Raw genomic sequence first — 20,225 nt, forward strand, 5'->3', positions numbered from 1 at the left:
GTTCAAAGGATGCACTTCCTTCCCAGTCTCTGCTGAAGTTAGGGTGATGGGGGTTAGTGCTGTGATGAAATTCACCCCTAATATGTCCTCCAATTTATGAGTGATGCCACAGCAGCGCCTCCCATCTAATAAGTATCCACGCTAGCGATTATGGTTAGTTCTGCCGTCTTTGCAATGGACTTGGAAGAGTGTGAAAATTAATGATGCAGTTGAGAGCTCAGTGGAGCTCCTGTTGTGTCTGTTCGGTGTGTGGCCAATCAGCCGTTGTTTGGACTGCCCCTGAAAAGCCTTATTCAGAGTCTGTATCTCTCTTAAACCCTAAGACATCGCTCCCTTCTCTGCTGCATTGAGATTGTAAGATGCTGGAAGGTCCCTGGCTGTTTCCTGAACTAGGCTACCTAAGCCAATGCGAGCAGCAGAAACAATGATTGAGCAGCAAGCACTTATAGAATGGAAGCTCAGGCTGCTTGAAGCTGCAGCATCTCCATGGAGTTGGCTGCATTTTTTTTTCTTCCAAATCTACTTGTGAAAATCCAATTAACTCAAAACCTGTTCAGAATTAAATGATTCTATTCATCAGTGTGCACGAAGAGTCAGGAAAGATAAATGCTGCTGGCTGGTGCTTTTCCCTTGGTTCCTGTGACTAGCAGGTGTCCAGGGATGAGGACTGAAAGTCAGTACTGGGGTTCCCAGATTGGGTCCTTCTGTCAAGGCATCTAGGCGTGAGGCATGGTTCTTAGACATACTGTAGACATACTCTGGTACCTGCTGTTTATTAGCACCACATCTAAACAGATTACAGAGTAGGTACATTGCTCTCAGGCATCATTCCAATCTCTCTCATGAGAGTCTAACACATGACTGGCTAGTGTCAGTGGTACATCATCATCCACATCATACATTAGCATACTCCATCCCTTGTACTACACCTCCCCCATGCATGCTATCCTACTTTTTAACAACAACGTGAAACTATGTCTTTAAGTAGTTACATTATATTTCTGTAACTTCTTTTTACATAGCTACTGATTCTATTCAGCTCCAATTCCTACTCTTTCCCCTCCCTAAGTCTCAGTGCTGGGGGTTCAATTTCCTACAATATTCTCGGCCCGTAGGGATGAGACATGAGAACTTTCTTCTGCATCTGTTAGGATGTCATCATCTGCAGAGTAGGACAACACTTTAGTTGCATTGCTGGCAGCATAGCTGGGAAGCAGAGTGTAGGTTTCAGGATGACTGAACTGCAAGCACAATGATAGTCTGATGCAAAAGAGAAGACTGAGGAGAATCGATCTTTGGACCCTCTGGGACTGGAAAAGGAGAATCAGGACACTCTGAAGAACGTGATGCTCCCTAGAAGGACTCTGGGAAGAAGCTTCAGAAGAGGAATGATCTTCAACTCCAGGGAAGACTGTCAGAGCTGTATCATCCACTGTATCAAAGACTGAAAAGGCATTGAAGATCTGAGATTTCAATGAACTTAGACGATATAGGAAAAAACAACCAACTTCCTGTAAGACCACCATACCTGGACGAAGAGATGATTTCCCAATGATTTTTTGGGAGGGTTGTCTACTTGCTGTAAGGAGTGGTAAGAGAGCCACACTTCTCTCTGAATGAGGTTGCTCGACTGTGAGAAATGGGAAGAATTGCTGCAGATGTGGAGACAAAAAAAACCCATCATCTCCTGTAATGAGAGAAATTTCCTGTAAACAGTTGGGACAAGACTGCTGTACAGGATTCTGCAGCTTCGGAAGTGTTCAAGATCCTGCCTCAGCTTCTGTGCTGGCCTCCAGCTCTGAAGAGAAGACTACTTTCAGCTGGGACTGATGGGTGCCAATTACCTTTCACTCCTGGGAAGGTACCCACTCTTTAGCAGTGCGATCCTCCATGGAGTCTAACTTGAATTCAGGCAAAGCGTCACCTCAAAGACTCTCCATGGAGAACAGGAGATAAAGTAGGCAATACGTTGGGAGATTCGGTGGAACTAAGATCCGAATGCTGCTCAGTCACTAAAAGCACAGCTGATTCTTCTAGAAAGACAACAGAGACATCATAAGGTGCATCCGTCACTGGGAAAGACGTATTATTCTCCAGCATCTCAGCCTCCAAGGGATCATTCAGAACTGCGAGGGATTGTTCCTCATCACGCACAGGTCCAGTAGGTCTTCATGGGGATGGTCATTGTCTGCTGCGGTGCCTTCTCTATCCTCCACCTCTGGCCTTATTGAGAGATTCATAACTTCGATATCTGACCTACGTCTTGTGGATGGTGTCTCTGAAAGAAAGAAACTTACTGCTGAGTGTATAAACTTCCTCAGCTCCTAAAGACTGAGTTTTCACTGCTTCTAAATAAAAAGCTGAAGACTGTCGTATGATGGACAGTGGGTCATTCAAGTGATGAGCATCGCCTGTTTATTTTTCTAGGATTCCTGGAAGTATGTCAGCATCACCACTCAATGAGGATATATGTTGATTGCAAAGAACATGGAGAGAGTCAACAATCTGTGTCCCTTGTAGCTAGGAGGTACAATAATCCTGCCACCAATTGGAAGGCCAATTCCACCTGGACCTTGTAATTTGATGTTTGATGGATAAAGGATCATCAGCTGAAACCCTCCCAGAAGCTCCAGTACCAATTTTAAGAGGTACCAAAGCCTTGATCCTTGTACCCTTATTGACCAGTAGTCTGGATTAAGGCTATCTACCTCCCCTAGGAATTCTGTCGGGTCGTTGTTTTCTGGACTTTCCATTTCTTGGAAGAGATGTGTTTCGTAAATACTCGCTAGCCTGTGACTTCGATTAAAACTGCTGGATTTGCAGAGTTGTTTGAAATGTCCAGTTTTGCCACACTGGAAGCAGTCCCCCTCCCCAGCTTGGCGTCTATGTTGAGTTTCTGCGCCACAACACAAGCATCTCAAAATGGCTGCCGGCGTGGAGTTTCCCGTCCTTTCGGTTGGTTTGGTTGGCTTCCGTATGGGTGGAGTCACTGTCCGAGGGCCTAGTCAATCTGCAGAGTCATTTGAAGCCTTGGAGTTGCTACGAATTGTAGCACAATTCGCCGCTTAGAGGTGGGACTGCTCCACGCACAATCACCTGCTCGATAACAGGGCTGTGTGGCGGGTTGAAAAAGGTATCAAAGGCCTTTATAATAGAATCAAAATCTGCAGTGGACTCCTGCACAGCCTGCCTTAAGAGAATGTTGTCTGCTACTGGACCTACTGCATAAAGAAAGGAGCTAACTTGAAGCTTCAGCTCTTTTTTCCTGAAGACCTGATGCTGCTCGGCACTCAAGGAAATGGCGTTTCCATAACTCCTACTGCCTCTCTGAGGGGCCTAAAGGCGATCAAATAGTTGGAGCAAGGACAGGGACTGCTCCCCAGGTACAGTCATTGTTACCTCCCTCCCTCCAGTTTGTCTCCTTCCACCAAAATTTCTCCAGCTGCTTTCTAAGGTTCCTTTACTCTTGTGGTTCCTTCAGTAACACTGATGTGTCTTTCACATCAATGTCTTCATCGCTGCCACCATGTTTTGAGCTTGGGTCCTTCTGTCTTGGACTCTCGGCACGGGACTTGTTTCTTAGACAGACTGTAGACGGACACTGATATCTGCTTGACACTTGTTTACTGCTGAAAAAAGAGACACGTCAAAGCTTTTCATCTTGCACTCATCAGGACACGTGCAAGAATACCATGTCAGTCACCATCACTGGTGCATTCCCCATTACAACGCCACTTGCCAACCAATCAGCACTCTCTTCACAAATAATATAAATTGTTGTTTCCCCCAGTATTTTGGTGCTTTTGCAAAGTGTCCTGATGAGTGCAGATGAAATGTTTAGACACGTCTCCTTTCAGCAATACTTGTTTATTACTACTCCTATTATCGCTACTTCTAAACAGGCTACAGAGTAGGCATGCAACTGTTAGGTATCATTCCAATCTCTCTCATGAGAGTCTTAACACATGACTGATATGTGTCAGCGGTACATCATCATCTGCACCATACATTAGCATCTTATACTACAAGTACCAAAATGTAGAAGTTGTTTTATTTAATCTGAAATGCAGGCATAGTTACACTTCAAACAGCTAGAAAAAGCTTCAGTTAATTCTGCAAGTAATTGTTGCAGAAGGGATCCTATTTATTTAGGTGCTGGTGCCCCTTATATCTTGATAGCATAACCTGGGATATAAGTTACCTGTAAGCTTGCATGATTATTTTTTTCAGTTCCCTTCACGGCAAAATTTAAGAGTAATCCAAGTTTTATACATCTCTGTTTACATAGCTAATGACTACCTTTGAAATTCTGAGTACTTCATTGGGTGGGAGAAGCTTAAGAGATGTTTTAAGGCCTAAATGTTTAAAGTCCCTTCTTTGCTTCTCTATCTCCCTTTAATTTTTTTTCTTCCCCTTCACTTTTTTCTCTGTGTGTCTAAATTCTCGCACAAGTTATTCTGATTGAAACGATATAACTTGAGGCGGGCCTGGTGAGTGAGGTTGGTTCTCACAGTGGGGCCGTTAATATGATATTTGATGCCATTAGAAGTGTGGCACAATGGCAGTGGGTAAATTGTGCCATTGGGCACTGTGACCTGTCATGCACCCATTGTCTTTGATGTACTGTCATGCTAAGTGTCCCACACTGTCAAGCGTCCAAGGTTCAGGGATCAGCAGACAAGGTATTGTGCAAGCTCCTACAGATCCAGAACAATAAGTGATCTACTTTCCTATTAATGTTGCCTGTACCGCCTTGTTAAAAGTTCATATGCAACAGTCACTTGATTCGTTGGCTTGTTTAATCATATTGGTTTGAGTACCTTTAAGGATAATCTGTTGGTAATCGCATTTTGTAATGCCTATTGACCCAGTAATGCTGTTACTTATTTAACGGTGCCTTGAAGTCTCACTTACTATTCGCACCTTAAGGCTGTGCGTCATTTACCACCTTATGGGTGTTAACGGAGAGAACTGTAATTGAATATACTGGTTCTGAAAGAGGAAAGGCAGAAACAGAATAGGCATGTGATGAAGGCAGGCTAAGAAATCCTGATTTTAGCCTGACGCATCTTATGGAACCTCGCCCTGCAAAGGAGCATTGCTGGTTAAACAAGTCATCCAAAAGGATAACGATCAGGGATCATAATGTCTGTGGTCAGCCAACTGTTTGCTCAGCCAGAGTCTTAACAGTAGCTGGTGACATTCCAAGTACAGCCATCATCTACATAGACCCAAAAGCCTGGAGAAGACCAAGACGATGGGCATTGCTCCAACTTTATATCCGTGCCCTTAAAAAAAAAGTGTCTCTCCGGAATTTCCCCACCTCATTCTGAATGGGAATAACACATTAGAATGCCAGTTAACCCAAATGTTGCTGTATCTTGAAGTCTTTTGTTCAGGGGTGTCTACAGTGCTTTATCCTGGAACTTCCTTTTTGGTGACAGAGTATGGAACACGTCTCTTGTGCTTCTGAAGTGTCCTCCCAAAGGTAGAAAGCAATGAGGAGATAGCGGCTGAGTTTCGGTGTTCCACATCGAGGCATGGATGACCTCCTTGAGCTAAGTGAACAGAATACCATGAGACCAAAGGTGCCATGGGTCTTGGTGTTGTGGCTTATCTGGACCTGCACACAATCTGACACATCTACTCCAGTGAGCCAATCACATGTTCAATAGCAAGAGCGTCAAAATCCTGGAACTCCCTCCCTAACAGCACTGTGAATGTACCTACACCACATGGACTGCAGTGGTTCAAGAAGGCAGCTCACCATCACCTTCTCAAGGGCAATTAGGGGTGGGCAATAAATGCTGATCTAGCCAGCGATGTCCACATCCAATGAAAGGATGTTTAAAAAACTGCTACTTTGCCAGGAAACACGGAGGGAATATTAGTGATTTTTTTATGCCACTTCCAGTCACAATGCCCTTGTGCTCTTTTTCGAAGCGCAAATGCCCCTCAGCACCAGAAAGGACCTTCCTTCCAACATCTCCTTGAATAACACATCTAGAGTTGCAGCTTGAAATATCACCATCCTGCCTCTTGGCCTTGATGCACCCATTTTTTTGCCCCCTGCTTGCGGTGACAGCTTTGTGATGATCAGAGTTTTTAACAGCTGACAGCACCAGATGACCCACTTTTCAATTCCCCACACTTTTTCTCCCGACGACATTCTCTGCCATCAAAGAAACTAACCTTGCGTTTTGGGTGAAAGTGAATGTTCTCACTGCAGGCGCTGGCAAAGCGTCCAAAGGCAAGTGTAACTGCTGCCACATTTACGGGTCCTTGCCTGTCCGCCGCTCGAAAACTGCCACGACAGAGTCCCCAAATTTAGTCACTCAGAGCAAAGATCAGAACGATTGGTGTGTGAAATTGAAATGGCATCTAGGTGCACTTAAACCTTAGTGAATTTCATCTGTTTAATTCTTAATGTTGAGAACATGAATGGGAAACCTGTCCTGCGCAGTAGAGCAGGGAGCAGTTTGCTCACACATAAATATCGCTTCCACCCCTGGAGAAGGTAGTTTAGAACAGTGACTCGCCAAGATTTTGCAACGCTGCCTTCAGAGGCTAATGTTAAAGCAAATTGCAGAGTGGGAGAATTGGAAGCCTGGTGCATTATGAGCGTGTTATGTATGAGCTGTGAGTGCTTGATATTAAAATCAGAAGCCAAAATTGAAAAGAGTGCCACCTCTCAGCCCTCACCTTAATGAAAGCAGCACAAAATGAACATGCACAAAAACATCTGTGTACTAACAGGACCATTTGAAAAAAGAAATAGAAAGAGACCATTAAGCCCTCTCTGTTATTTTTCTAAGCAATGGCAGTTCCATCTCTTTAAGCCCAATTCTCTGCCTCCCTGCTCTGTTCCCAAATATCCAGCTGGGAGCTGTGCTGATAAGTGGCGTCATAGTCCAAGTTCTCCAGCCCAAGATTTATGCGAGTCAGGGTTCTTACTGGGGACATGCAATTCCCCTTAGTTCCCAAGCAAGTGTATCCGTCTCCCTTCAAAACACTTTACTTGACTTCATATCCAAGGCATTTTAAGCAGGCATCCAGATTCTTGCAACCTTAGGCACGAAGACATTTTAGCTGATTCACTTAGTTTAAATTCTAAGATTATGTCCCCTTATTCTCAACCCCTCATCCCTTACTAGGCCCCTAACTCTTTCACCTGTAGAGAGGTGTGAGGGTTGGATATGTCAGACTAACTCCTCGTCTTGCATGAGTATACCCCTAATTTTAGCATCTTTGCAGCCTTGGACAGAATTTACAACGCTTCGAAATTTGAAGAAACATTTAACAGTGAAATATTCCGAGGTAACCTGACAATAACTGGAATCCGGCAGCATGCTAACAGCAAGGCCAGAACTGGATGATAGATGCTTGAGTCTAACTAAGCCTTCCTTGGGGAAAATATTTTGAATGCACTGTGAATTTTCATCAGCTACATTTCCCCCCTGTAGAAAGACTTCCCTTTATATTGTGTCTTATTGCACCACTAGAAACATCTCGAAGATCTTCACACAATGATATCGTTCTGTGTGTTGTAACTGTTGTATGTGTACGGATTTGCTCCCCACACACAGACACGCCCACACACGCACACTGCACGCGCACACACACGCTCACACACACACACGCTCACTCTCTCACACACACACACGCTCACTCTCTCACACACACACACACACGCTCACTCTCACACACACACACACGCTCACTCACACACACACACTGCACGCGCACACACACGCTCACACACACACACACGCTCACTCTTTCACACACACACACACACATGCTCACTCTCACACACACACACACACACTGCATGCGCACACACACACACGCTCACTCTCTCACACACACACACACACACACATTCTCACTCACACACACACACACTGCATGCGCACACACCGCACACACACGCTCACTCTCACACACACACACACACACACACACACACACACACACACACACACAGTTCTTATCAATTCCATGCCTGAACAGACTGCAGTCAGTGCGTAATGCTGTAACAAAATTCCAAGTGAAAGCTTGTCGAGCCTAATATAGTTTGAGCTGTTTATGTAGCCCTCCAGTCAATCATTTAGAACATTGCAGACGCACTGGGTCAGCCATCTTAGAGCTGCGGTATACATTGGTGAGTGAAGAAACATATCCTGCCCTTCCTTGATTAATCAGTTTGAAAGGATCAATGCCTAGGTACGTACCTAAAGGAATTCAGTTGGGTAATTATACTGTTTCCTGCAGTTGGGGAATCCAGAGCGAGAGAGTCTAAACTTAAAATTAGAGCTCAGCTATTTGGGAGAAGGGTAGTGGAAATCTAGAAGTCTTCCAACAGAAGGCTCTGATTGCCGGTATAATTGGAGCTGTCAATGCTAAGATCGATAGCTTTTTATTTAGGTAGGAGAACAGACAAAGGCATGTAAATGGAGGCGGGGTACAAAATCAGTGATTATCTGTTACAATGGTGGAACAGGCTCATGAGGCTGCCAGCAGAATCTTCTGCTCTCCCTTGGTATTTTCCCTAGAGGTGAAAAGGTCGATTAATTAGGTGTTGGATGGTGACCTAGCCGAATACTGCCTCTTTCCTGCTTCTGCCAGAATTAAGTTGTGGGCAAGAAGACCCATGGTCGACCTTCCCGTCCACTACCAGCTGAGGCCTGTAAATGGCTAATTATCGACCTCTAAAGGACCACATCTCACCGCCTCTGGTGTTAACCCAGCTGCAGTATGCACAGCAGCCAAAACCCGTGCAGTCCGATTGTTGGCTCCCTTGGTGCCTGATCGAGGGATTCAAAATTAGGAAGGGGGGGAGTCCGTTGACAGCCATCACCTGCCCTGGATGCCAACCCTGCAGAACCCCTCCCGACCTCCCTCTGGCCTGGCTCGCCCTGTGATCCCGGGGCTCTGGAGCCTGTTGTTCCAGCGGCAGCCACCACCCCCTTCCGTGGTGCTGCTGAGCGCAAGAGCTGCCAGGTCTCTGATTGGCCGGCAGCTCTCGGCAGGCGGGACTTCCACCCCTGGAGTCCTGATTCTCGGGAGGGCCCCGCCGCTGCCTTGCTTGTCTCGTAGCTCAGCGACCTTCCTGAAAAGAGGCAGGGCGGGTCTTTTGCCAGCTTTGCAGCCGCCATGTCTTTCCATCAGCTGCACTTCCTTTTTCACTCTACATCTTTTTTTTAAAATTCATTCACAGGATGTGGCTGGCTAGGCCAACATTTATTGCCCATCCCTAATTGCCCTTGTTCAGAGGGCATCTGAGAGTCAGCCACGTTGCTTTGGGTCTGGAGTCACATGTAGGCCTGAACGGGTAAGGACAGCAGATTTCCTTCCCTCAAGGACATTAGCAAACCAGATGGGTTTTTACAACAATCGGCAATGGTTTCGTGGTCATCGTTAGACTTTTAATTCCAGATTTTTATTGAATTTAAATTCCACCATCTGCCATGGTGGGATTGGGACCCGGGTTCCCAGCGCATTACCCGGGGTCTCTGGATTACCAGTCCAGTGACAATACCACTACGTCACTGCCTCCCCATGTGGATTGAGCAGGAGAAACCTCCTGTCGGCAATTACATCGGCTGATTTTTTTTTTCCCTTAAAAAGGTGATCTGGTCATTCAGCGTAGCAATGCTGTCATGCACCCTGCCACAGGCTGTGGCGTTTCTCACACAGTTAGTTAAATATTGGGTTTGCCCATTGTGGTAAAGTGAGGTACCCTGTCCCTTTAAGAGAATACAAGTGTACTGATCATGTGACAGCACTGACGAATCACTGTACAGCATGGGCAACTAGGAACTGTAAGTCTAGTTCTGGAGGTTTCTGAGTGAGCACATATGACCCAGTGCTCTGTCCTATGTATCAATAAACCATCACTGTTTATTCTTACATCAGTCTCTCCCCATTACTGATTGCAAGCAACAATTGAGGAGAACAGAGGAAGGCATGCAGTTAGAGTTCGGTTGGCCAACGAACTCATTTATCCAAGACACAAAATCTATCTTGCTGGTGCCACCTGCAGAGGTTTGAGCAGGAAGGTGGGAAATGAGAGGAAACCCTCATCCACCTTGTGGTAGTGTGAGCGGCAGGTTAACTTGGGCAGAAGTGTGCAAGCAAGTTGTCACCCTGGCTCTTAAACCTGGCCAATGGGAAGAGATGCAAGGAGATGGGAATGGGTATTAAATAAACAAGAACCAAAAGAGAGTTTGAAGAATGTAACTTGGGCATTGTGGTTTCTGTACAAATATTGCCTGGAAATTGATAACATCCACATTGAGTAAATGGTAAAAGTTCTCACTCATGAGACTTAAACCAAAAGCCCCCCCATCTCTCTCAGGTGGCCGTAACAAATCGAATGGCACTATTTTGAAGAAGAGCAGAGAGTATCTCCCCAGTGAGGGGACCAACTAATAAAATCAGTTTATAGCGAACACGCTAATTTATTTAGTATTTTGTGAAATGGAGTAAAAGCCTGTTAGGGGGAATAAAGACTTAGAACTCTGACCACACATGACGTTCTTTAAAGCCCTGGTTCTTTCGAAGAGTGGTTAAGGTCTGGAACGCACTGCCCAAGAGCAGGGTGAAGGCAGGTTCAACTGAAGCATTCGAAATGGAATAAGACAGCTATCTGAAAAGGAAGAAGGTGCAGGGTTATGGGGAGAAGGCAGGGGAATGGAACCAGATGAATTGCTCATTCACAGAGAGCCAGTGCAGGCAAGAGGGGCTGAATGGCTGCCTCCTGCTCTGTAACTGTTCTGTGTTCTAGCCAACATTTATCCCTCGATCAACGTCACTAAAAAAAAAAATGATTGTCTGATCATTATCACCATGCAGTTTGTGGGATCTTGCTGTGTGCAAATTGGCTGCTATGTTTCCTGCCTAATAGCAGTCACTACACTTCAAAATTACCTCATTGTTTGTAAAGCATTTGTGGACATCCTGAGAACGTGAAAGCTGCTATATCCACGCAAGTTATTTCTCTTTCCTTCTTACTGCTGGGAAGTAATGTGGTGAAACTGCTGTCTTTGTTGGCCAAGAAGATTTCCTTTGCGTGTGCAGCTTTTGCCAAAAAAAGGTTTTTTCTAAAAAAAAATGTCTGGTGGGAAATCCTGTACTGAATATCAAAATATTGATCCTAGAGCTTTAAAGACTGAAACAAAAGTGAAAGTTCTGGAAATTGGATTATTTTGGGGGTGGGGCCTGGACATGAGGCTTTTCAAATATTGTCCTGTGGGCTATTGTTATGAAATTCCTTTGTTATTTAACTCAGGGGTAAACCCTTAATTTTAACCTATTCATTTTAAATTGGTGAATATCTCTCTGTTATAATAGCGAGCAAAAGTGTTTTAGAGGAATATTTTAAGGGGACGTACGTACGCAAGTAATTAAAGAACCTAGTTCTGATGCATTTCGTTCTACACTGTCCTCCGAGGTGATGTTTTCACTCTTTGCCTGGCTACTGATTCGAGTTGCGAGAGAAACATTCAGCTTCAACGCACTCTTCCTGCGTCTGTGCAGCTCCCTTTCTGCCTCATTTTGTGTAACGTGTGGATCATCGAAACAGTTTAATTCTGGTCACTGATTTAAGTCCGACTGCTATCATTTCCCAAAAGGTTAGGTCTTGACAATGCAGATTGACCTCAGCCACATAACTCTTGCTGTGAAGTAAATCAGCTAATTGTTTCAGGGTCAAGTTTGAATTCACTGCTACATACTCTGAAGACCTATATGCAGCCTGGGATAACCAAAACCCCATGCTTCTTCTGAAAATAGACATTCATCCATGATTGTTGTTGAGCGCAATACTGTGAATCTCAGCAGTAATTGAAGTACAGGCTAGCAACATGTTTCTTTCCATCTCTTTTTTGTTCATGCTCCCCCTCTGTGTGCTCGTTCTTGCACCTGCGCTGTTCCTTGCGTGCTTTCTCGGTCACGTGCATGTCCCTCTTGCTCTCAGTTTCTCTCCGACCTGCCTTCCTCAGCCCTCTTTCCAGGCTGGCGCTTTTATACCTGACTTCCTTCCCCTTCCCACTTTGTGGGAGAAGCTGCAGTTGTCATTCAGCCCCAGACAGCACCCGGTTGTAACTGTTCATACGCACTTTGGATCCGTGATTGGGTCGTTTCAGAAGCAGCAAAGTCACAAGCCACAGGTATCCTCAGAAAGGCTAAGATACATGAATAGTTTACAATGCAGCTTCAGCGTTGCACATAAAGTTCCCCTATCAGCCTTGTTCACCCTGCTTCCCTACCCCCTGCCCCATTAATCCCATTTCCCCTGCTCACCTCCCCATTTTATCCTGCTTCTCCTGTCCCTTTAATCCTGCTTCTCCTCCCCCCCCCCCAACCCAATCCATCCCTTTACTCTGTGTCTACCCCTCTCCATTACACTTCATCCTTTGGAAAGTTGCTTCCTGTTAATCTCTTCCATTTCCATCAATCGCCCACTGTCTATTTGACCAAGAGAGTGTTCTGGACTACTGGGGAGATTGTATTCCCAAAAACTGACCTGACTAATTTGACTACCACTGATTCAACTTGTCTTCCAGGGGATTTCAGTGAGAATTGGAATTCACTCTGCTCTCTCATCAAATACTTGACATCTTAACCTAATTACTGGAGTGCAGTGTTTTGACAGATTTTAACAATCAAGATTGTGGTCTAAAAACTTAAGCAGCAGGATTGTAGGGACCTATTTGAGCCCCCTAACTCTACAACTGTCCAATCATGTTAGGCTGATATGATCAATCAGTCTGGACTTAGAATGACACAACAGGATCAGTCATTTGAGGCAACACAGGCCTGGATTTGTAAAACTTTGTGTGGTTCAATATAAATATCTAAATAACATATTAATATATAAAGCATGGTAAAGTACACATGGCGATTCTCCTTAGACAGCATCTTCCAAACCCACAACCACTACCACCTAGAAGGACAGGGCAGCAGGTAGATGGGAACACCACCGCCTGGAAGTTCCCCTCCAAGTCACTCATCATCCTGATTTGGAAATATATCACTGTTCCTTCACTGTCACTGGGTCAAAATCCTGGAACTCCCTCCCTAACAACGCTGTGGGTGTACCTACACCACATGGGCTGCAGCGGTTCAAGAAGGCAGCTCACCACCACCTTCTCAAGGGCAATTAAGGATGGGCAATAAATGCTGGCCCAGCCAGCGATGTTCACATCCCATGAATGAATTTTTAAAACGATTTAAATGCATTTTATATGTTGATCTCATACGACCAGGCCAACCTGAAAATGCTCATCTGCGCTGTTTCTATATTAGAATAATTCCAGGCTTGAGGGATTTTGGTGATGTGGAGAGACGAGACAATGGGATGTCCTCCTTCGAGTAGAGGGGAGATTTGATAGATGTGCTTAAAATCGGGAACGGTTTTGATAGAATAACTGAGGAGAAACTGTTACCCTTCGGAAGAGGGTCAGCAAGCGGAGGAGACAAGCATTTCGGATAATGTGCACAAGAACTGTTGGGGAGACGGGAATTCTATTCACACACTGGCTGAGATTTTCCAGCCCCCGTCGAGGGCCAGAAATCCATTGACTTGGGGCGGGACCGGAAGATCCCAGCGGCGTGAGCGTGTGGAAAATCCCGCCCAAGGAGTTATGAGCTGGAAAACACCTAAAAGGGTGATTGAATTTGGATCGATAATTGAGAGGGTTGTTGGGGGATGGCGGCAAAGAACAGTGGAGTGGGACTAATTGGATAGTCCTTTCAGAGAGCAGGCACAGGTGATGATGGGCTGAATGACCTCCTGTGTTACAACTTCCTAAATAGAGCAAAATTCAACAACAGAATGCCAAAGAAATAATAAAAAGACTTGCATTTATAAAGCGCCTTTCATTACCACAGGAACTCCAAAGAGCTTCAAGCCAATGAAATGCATTTGAAGTGTAGTCACTGTTGTTATGTAGGAAACACTGCAGCCAATTTGCAGACAACAAGCTCCACCCCCCCCCAAAAAAAAAAGCAGCAATATGATAATGACCAGATTATCTGTCTTTTAGTGATGCAATTTGAGGGATAATGTTGGCCAGGGCATTGGGACAGTACCCCTGTGTTTCTTCAAAATAGTGGCTGTGGGATATTTTACATTAACCTGAGGGGCAGATGGTTTAATGCCTCATCCAAAAGCAACCCCCTCCCCCTCCAACAGCACTGTGTGTGCCTGTGCCTGTGTCTGTGTGTGTCTGTGTCTGTGTGTGTGTGTGTCTGTCTGTCTGTGTGTGTGTGTTACCAAGCCACAGCTGATAGCTCAATGATTGAAGGAATCCTAAAGCTTTGATTTTTGTGATCGCCAAAGACCACTGCAGTTCGGTGTTGATGGTAAAATGGGTGGATTCACTGAAGTGGGTTCCCTAAAGTGCCAACAAAAATAACCAGAAACTTGACTTATTCACTAGTTGTAAGCCAATGACCCAAAGGAAGAGCAGAGCCCTTGGGAAATGACTTCCAAGCTACAGATAATTGGGCTGATCCATGGATTGTACTCCCCCAAAATATCAGTAAAATTCCTGGAGCGTTCCACCATAAAAAATAGGATTTGATTCATTCCATCCCCACAACCCCAATAATTGTAGCCTCTCCACCCACCTGCATCTAGGTTTGCTTGTTTCTATTTTTGCCTCTACATTCAGTCGCTAAATTAAGCCTGAAAGTTATAATAAACTGTGCAATGAAGCATATGCCCACCATAAAAAGTGCTGACTGACTTTTTTGGATTTATGATCCATTATGATGCTAGGAATTTTTTTTTAATTAAAATCAATATGAGAACGGGTGGCCTGCTGAATATATATTTGTTAAATATGGATTTACGACGTGGGCTGCAGTTCTCATTGATTATAGCAGCCTAACAGTTGGATAAGTATTTAAAAAGAATGCTTTGCACTTCAACAAATGTTACTTGCTCAGACCGAGAAAGTGGAGCAGAAATTGCTACAAGCTGGCTTTTCGGAATTGCTGTCGCTTTATATTATGGCTGTATTCTGGCAATAATTAGTTTTGTCACAAATATGATCTATCATAACCCAGGCTGACAGTGTGCTGCTGTCCCAGTGCGATTGTTGAGGAGCTGCCCTTTGACTAAGGCGCTAACCCAACCCCACCTGTCTCTTACAGTAGGCGTTGAAGATCCCCGATAATTATTCCAAGAAAGACCATGGAGCTTCTCCCAGTGTCCTGGCAAACATTCCTCCATTGAACAGCTCAGGATCAGGCCATTTGGGCCAGTTCCACCAGTTAGCGAGATCATGGTTGATCTGTGAGCCAACAGCATTAATGCACCTTTGTCCTTTAATGCTTTCAGATAGCAAAATTGTATTAATCCCTGATGTAAAATTAACAATTCACCTAGTGTCAACTGCCATTTGCGGAAGAGAGTTCAAAATTTCTACCACCTTTTGCATGACAGCATTTTTCCTAATTTTACTCCTGAAAAGTTTGGCTCTAATTTTTAGACTTTGCCTCTTAGTTCTAGGCTCCCCAACTATTGGGAAGTTTCTCTTGATCTTCCTATCTGTTCCCCTTAATATCTTTGACTGATCATTCACTTCATTACTGCTTGTGGGACCTTGCTGTGTGTCAATTGGTTGCACACTTGCCTATGTAACAATAGTCGTTGCACTCAAATGTAGAAGCTTTCAAATGCTTTACAGAATGGCATGCAAATGCATTACTTTTCCTTAATTTTTTTTGTTTTCCCCTCTCTGAACAGGGCACTGAACTGAATGAAGACCGGACACCGTCAAATGCTACAGTTTCCACAACCTTTAATATATTGGTGATTGATGTCAATGACAACCCACCAGAGTTCAACCGCTCTGAGTACAGTGTCAGCATTACTGAATTGGCACAGGTGGGCTTTGCACTCCCGCTCTTCGTCCAAGTGCAAGATAAAGATGATGTAAGTACCGATGTCGAGCTTTGCAGGTATAACCTGAATAATAACTGACAGCTACCTCCAGTCACACAGCTGTTGTGTGCTGCTCCGTCAACCTCTGGCCTTGTACCTTGTAAACTCAAGTCAGTTCTGCATCCATCATTATGGAGGAGTCAATGTACATGGACAATCTGTGTCAGTAATTGGAAAACTAGATGGACAGTTTATATGGATATTGAGATAGATATTGCAGTTGTGTTAAGGGTGTGTGCCTGTGGCGATGTTGTGGTGTGGATGTCATACATCAAGCCATGTTGTACACTGTCTGCTGGCTGATTTCCCATTCCCAAGTGCAGCATTAAAATTCTCATCCTTGTTTTCTAATTCCCCCTAGATTTCCCCCCCTACTATCTCTGTAACCTCATCCAGCCCTAAAACTCTCCAAGATCTCTGCACTCCTCAAATTCTGACTTCTTTAGCATCCCTCATTTCTATCCTTCCACCGTTATCAGCCATGCTTTCAGCTCTCTTGGCCCTAAGGTCTGGAATTGCCCCACTAAACCTCTCCATCTCTCTACCTCCTCATTCCTCCTCCTTTAAGATACTTCTTAAAAAGCTACTTCTTAGGCAAAGCATTTTGTCACCTGTCCTAATATTTCCTCATGTGACTCAATGTTAAATTTTGTCTGATAACCCTGCAGTGAAATGCCTTGGAGCAATTTGACTGGATTGAGGATGCTATGTAAATGGAAGCAGTTGTTGCCATTGCATTTCTCCTGACTGTCGATGTGCATCATCTGTATCTATCGGATTTGAGGAGCTGTTTGCACGAGTGCTGCCAACTCATTACTATGCCATTGTGTCATGGTCACCTTCAATGGAAGATAAGGATGCACATGACCAGAAAAGACTAAAGGGATCAGACCCTATAAGAGTGGCAGATTCCCTTCCTGAAGGGAGTGAGTGAATCGGATGTGTTTTTACAACAGTCTGGCCATTTCTTGGTCACCATCACTGACACTAGCTTTATGCTGATGTATTAATTGAGCTTAAATTCCCCAGCTGTCATGGTGGGACTGAACTCTTGTCTGTGGATCATTAACCCAGGCCTCTGGATCCAGTAATGTAACCATTACAGTGCTGTACATAATGGATCTGGCTCCTGGGGTGTATGGCAAAGTTTGTCGATGAGATAAAAGGAGAAACAGGCACTCAGTCACAAAAGGTGAGTTTTGGACCGATGAATAAATTAAAGTATATTCCGTCTGGGAACATCACACTGAAGATGCATTTATGGGGGAAGCTATTTGTTTCTGGCTTAATATAGACACCAACTAAATTATATTTTCACGGTTTATAACCTGGTATTCTGTTATTGAATTTGATTTAATTATTTCAGACACAGCTAGTGGAAGTCCAAACACTTCAAGTATTAGTTTTGAGAAAGAGAGTTTTGCTTGTTCCTTTGTGACCCCGGAGGGTAACTTCCATTTCATCCAGAGGCCATTTGGAAATTTGCTTTCAACATCGCAGGAAGCTCTGCACTCCCGGATCGCTTGGAGTACGATGTAATTTGGTGTGGATTGCTTAGCGATACACCAGCATGTAGATCGAAGGGGTAAAAAGATCAATGGCTTCACCCATCAAACAGAGATAAGCTGAAAGCTTATTGAGACTGATTGATCGCTCAGGTGTCACCCTGTAAGGAATTTGAGCGGGAATTCAATGCCAAACACCCAGTAACAGATAAATAGCAAAATTATAATGATTCTTTTTGTTGAAGCTTTACTTGATAATATAATGGATAAAGAACTTGCCAGGAATACTGCTGTTGGGTCCTTAATTAGTCAAAAACGTATAACTCAGACCAGAAAGGGAATGTTGAATATTTTTCAGAGTTCACAGAATCACACAGGGCAGAAGAGGCCCTTCGGCCCATCAAGTCTGCACCGACATGTAAGAAATACCTGACCTACTTACCGATTCCCATTTACCAGCACTTGGCCCATAGCCTTGAATGTTATGAGGTGCCAAGTGCTCATCCAGGTACTTTTTAAAGGATGTGAGGCAACCCACCTCCACCACCCTCCCAGGCAGCGCATTCCAGACCGTCACCACCCTCTGGGTAAAAAGATTTTTCCTCACGTTCCCCCTAAACCTCCTGCCCCTCACCTTGAACTTATGCCCCCTCGTGACTGACCCTTCAACTAAGAGGAACAGCTGCTCCCTATCCACCCTGTCCATGCCCCTCATAATCTTGTACACCTCGATCAGGTCGTCCCTCAGTCTTCTCTGCTCCAACGAAAACAACCCAAGTTTATCCAACCTCTCTTCATAACTTAAATGTTTTATCCCAGGCAACATCTTGGTGAATCTCCTCTGCACCCCCTCCAGTGCAATCACATCCTTCCTATAATGTGGCGACCAGAACTGCACACAGTACTCCAGCTGTGGCCTCACCAAGGTTCTATACAACTCCAACATGACCTCCCTACTTTTGTAATCTATACCTCGACTGATAAAGGCAAGTGTCCCAAATGACTTTTTCACCACCCCACTAACATGCCCCTCCGCCTTCAGAGCTCTATGGACACACATGCCAAGGTCCCTTTGTTCCTCAGAACTTCCTAGTGTCATGCCGTTCATTCAATACTTCCTTGTCAAATTACTCCTTCCAAAGTGTATCACCTCACACTTTTCAGGGTTAAATTCCATCTGCCACTTATCTGCCCGTTTGACCATCCCGTTTATATCTTCCTGTAGCTCAAAACACTCAACCTCACTGTTAACCACCCGGCCAATCTTTCACAAGTTCACAAAAGGCTTCATGGTTGACTTTATTTTCCCAATTTTTTTTTTTAAACTATTTTTCTCCACCTCCCCTGCAGCATTTTGTAATCAATTTTCCATCCCCCGATTGTCCGCATTGCCCTGGCAGAGACGGAGAGCGGGCAGCTTGCTGTTGGTGCCACTCATGGAGGGGGGGGGCCTGAATTTTTCCCTCGTTGGGCACACGCGGACAGCGGGCCCTGGAGTGGTCGGGAAGCAGGCCCTTGACCGCGGTCTGCCCACAACCGCGATCTCACGCTGGCCGGCCAATTAGAGGTCAGCCGGCGGGAAGCGGGCACCGAGGAGCTCAGCGCTGTCGGTTGGGGGGGGGGGTTGATGACATCACCGCGGGAGTGGGCGAGCGCTGTGAGAGAAAGAGAGAGAGCTCCCCGAAGGCAGCCAGCTGCCCCAGCGAGCTGCGGACCTGCAAATAATAAAAGAAAGCACAATAAAGCGGCAAGAGAAACACTGCCCACGCAGCACAATCAAGCACCTGGAAAGCGTACCTCATATAAAAACAAAAATGCTGGCCCCCAGATAGTTCTTCTCATTTTATTTCCTAACATCCCGCCCTTGCTTGAGGGTCCGTGACAAATGTAAAGCCTGCCTGGCCGACTCGCCCGTCCGCCAACCCTGAGGGTGGACAGGCCTCAAGAAATCGCTGGGCGTTGCCCTGTTAATGGGCTTAGTTGCCCGCTTAATTGTCGGCCGGCGGGGTGGGCACGCGCCCACCAAGCGAAATATTGCGCGATGACGTCAGGACGCTCGCCCGACATCATCTCGCGCGATTTGACGCCCGCTCAAGTCCGGTGTGCACCCACCCACCGTACATAAAATCCTGCCACCAGCGCGTTGCCTCTCTGCCTACGCGATGCTGGGAGACGCTTCCCTCATCGAACCCCCATGAACGCGCCGCGTGAGGAATTTCAAACTCCCGCCCGGCCCCCCCCCCCCCCCCCCCCCCCCCCCCCCCCCCCCCCCGCCCCCGCAGGGGAACCTGTGGATGCTCGGCCATTGCCTTTGCAGAGGCCAGCCAGGGGAGCGAGTGTTACGGTCGCTCCCACGAGGTGGTCGGAGGCCGATGGTCTTGGAAACTGAGCGGGAAGTGGGTTTGAGTTGACCCGCTGCTTTCCGCCGCTTCGGGGCTTTGCAAGGCGCTTTATAGCCGATTAAATATCTTTGAAGAGCAGCCGCTGTTGTTGTTGGTTTTGCCAAATTACCAAATTGTGCACAGCGAGGGCCCCATGAGGTTGAGTGGGGGGAGGGTGTGTGGATGGAGGTGGGTATTTTTTCTAATTGGTTAATTTACTTACTTTTATTCATTCATAGGGTGTGGGCATCCCTGGCTGGGCCAGCATTTATTGCCCATCCCTAATTGCCCCTGTTCAGAGGGCACTTAAGAGTCAACCCCATTGCTGTGGGTCTGGAGTCACATGTAGGTCAGACCAGGTGAGGGCGGCAGATTTCTCTC

The 20,225-nt window shown here is 45.6% G+C and overlaps 1 protein-coding gene across 1 annotated transcript in view; it reads left to right on the plus strand.

Annotated features, from left to right (window-relative positions):
• cdh23 (cadherin-related 23) overlaps positions 1–20,225 on the plus strand; it is a 704,187-nt gene that overhangs the window by 253,481 nt on the left and 430,481 nt on the right. The window contains exon 10 of the mRNA XM_041176120.1: positions 15,761–15,949. Coding sequence (XP_041032054.1) covers positions 15,761–15,949 — 189 coding nt within the window. The remainder of the gene's footprint in view (positions 1–15,760; positions 15,950–20,225) is intronic.

This window comes from Carcharodon carcharias, chromosome 28 (genome assembly GCF_017639515.1).
Source record: "Carcharodon carcharias isolate sCarCar2 chromosome 28, sCarCar2.pri, whole genome shotgun sequence".
NCBI lineage: Eukaryota > Metazoa > Chordata > Chondrichthyes > Lamniformes > Lamnidae > Carcharodon > Carcharodon carcharias.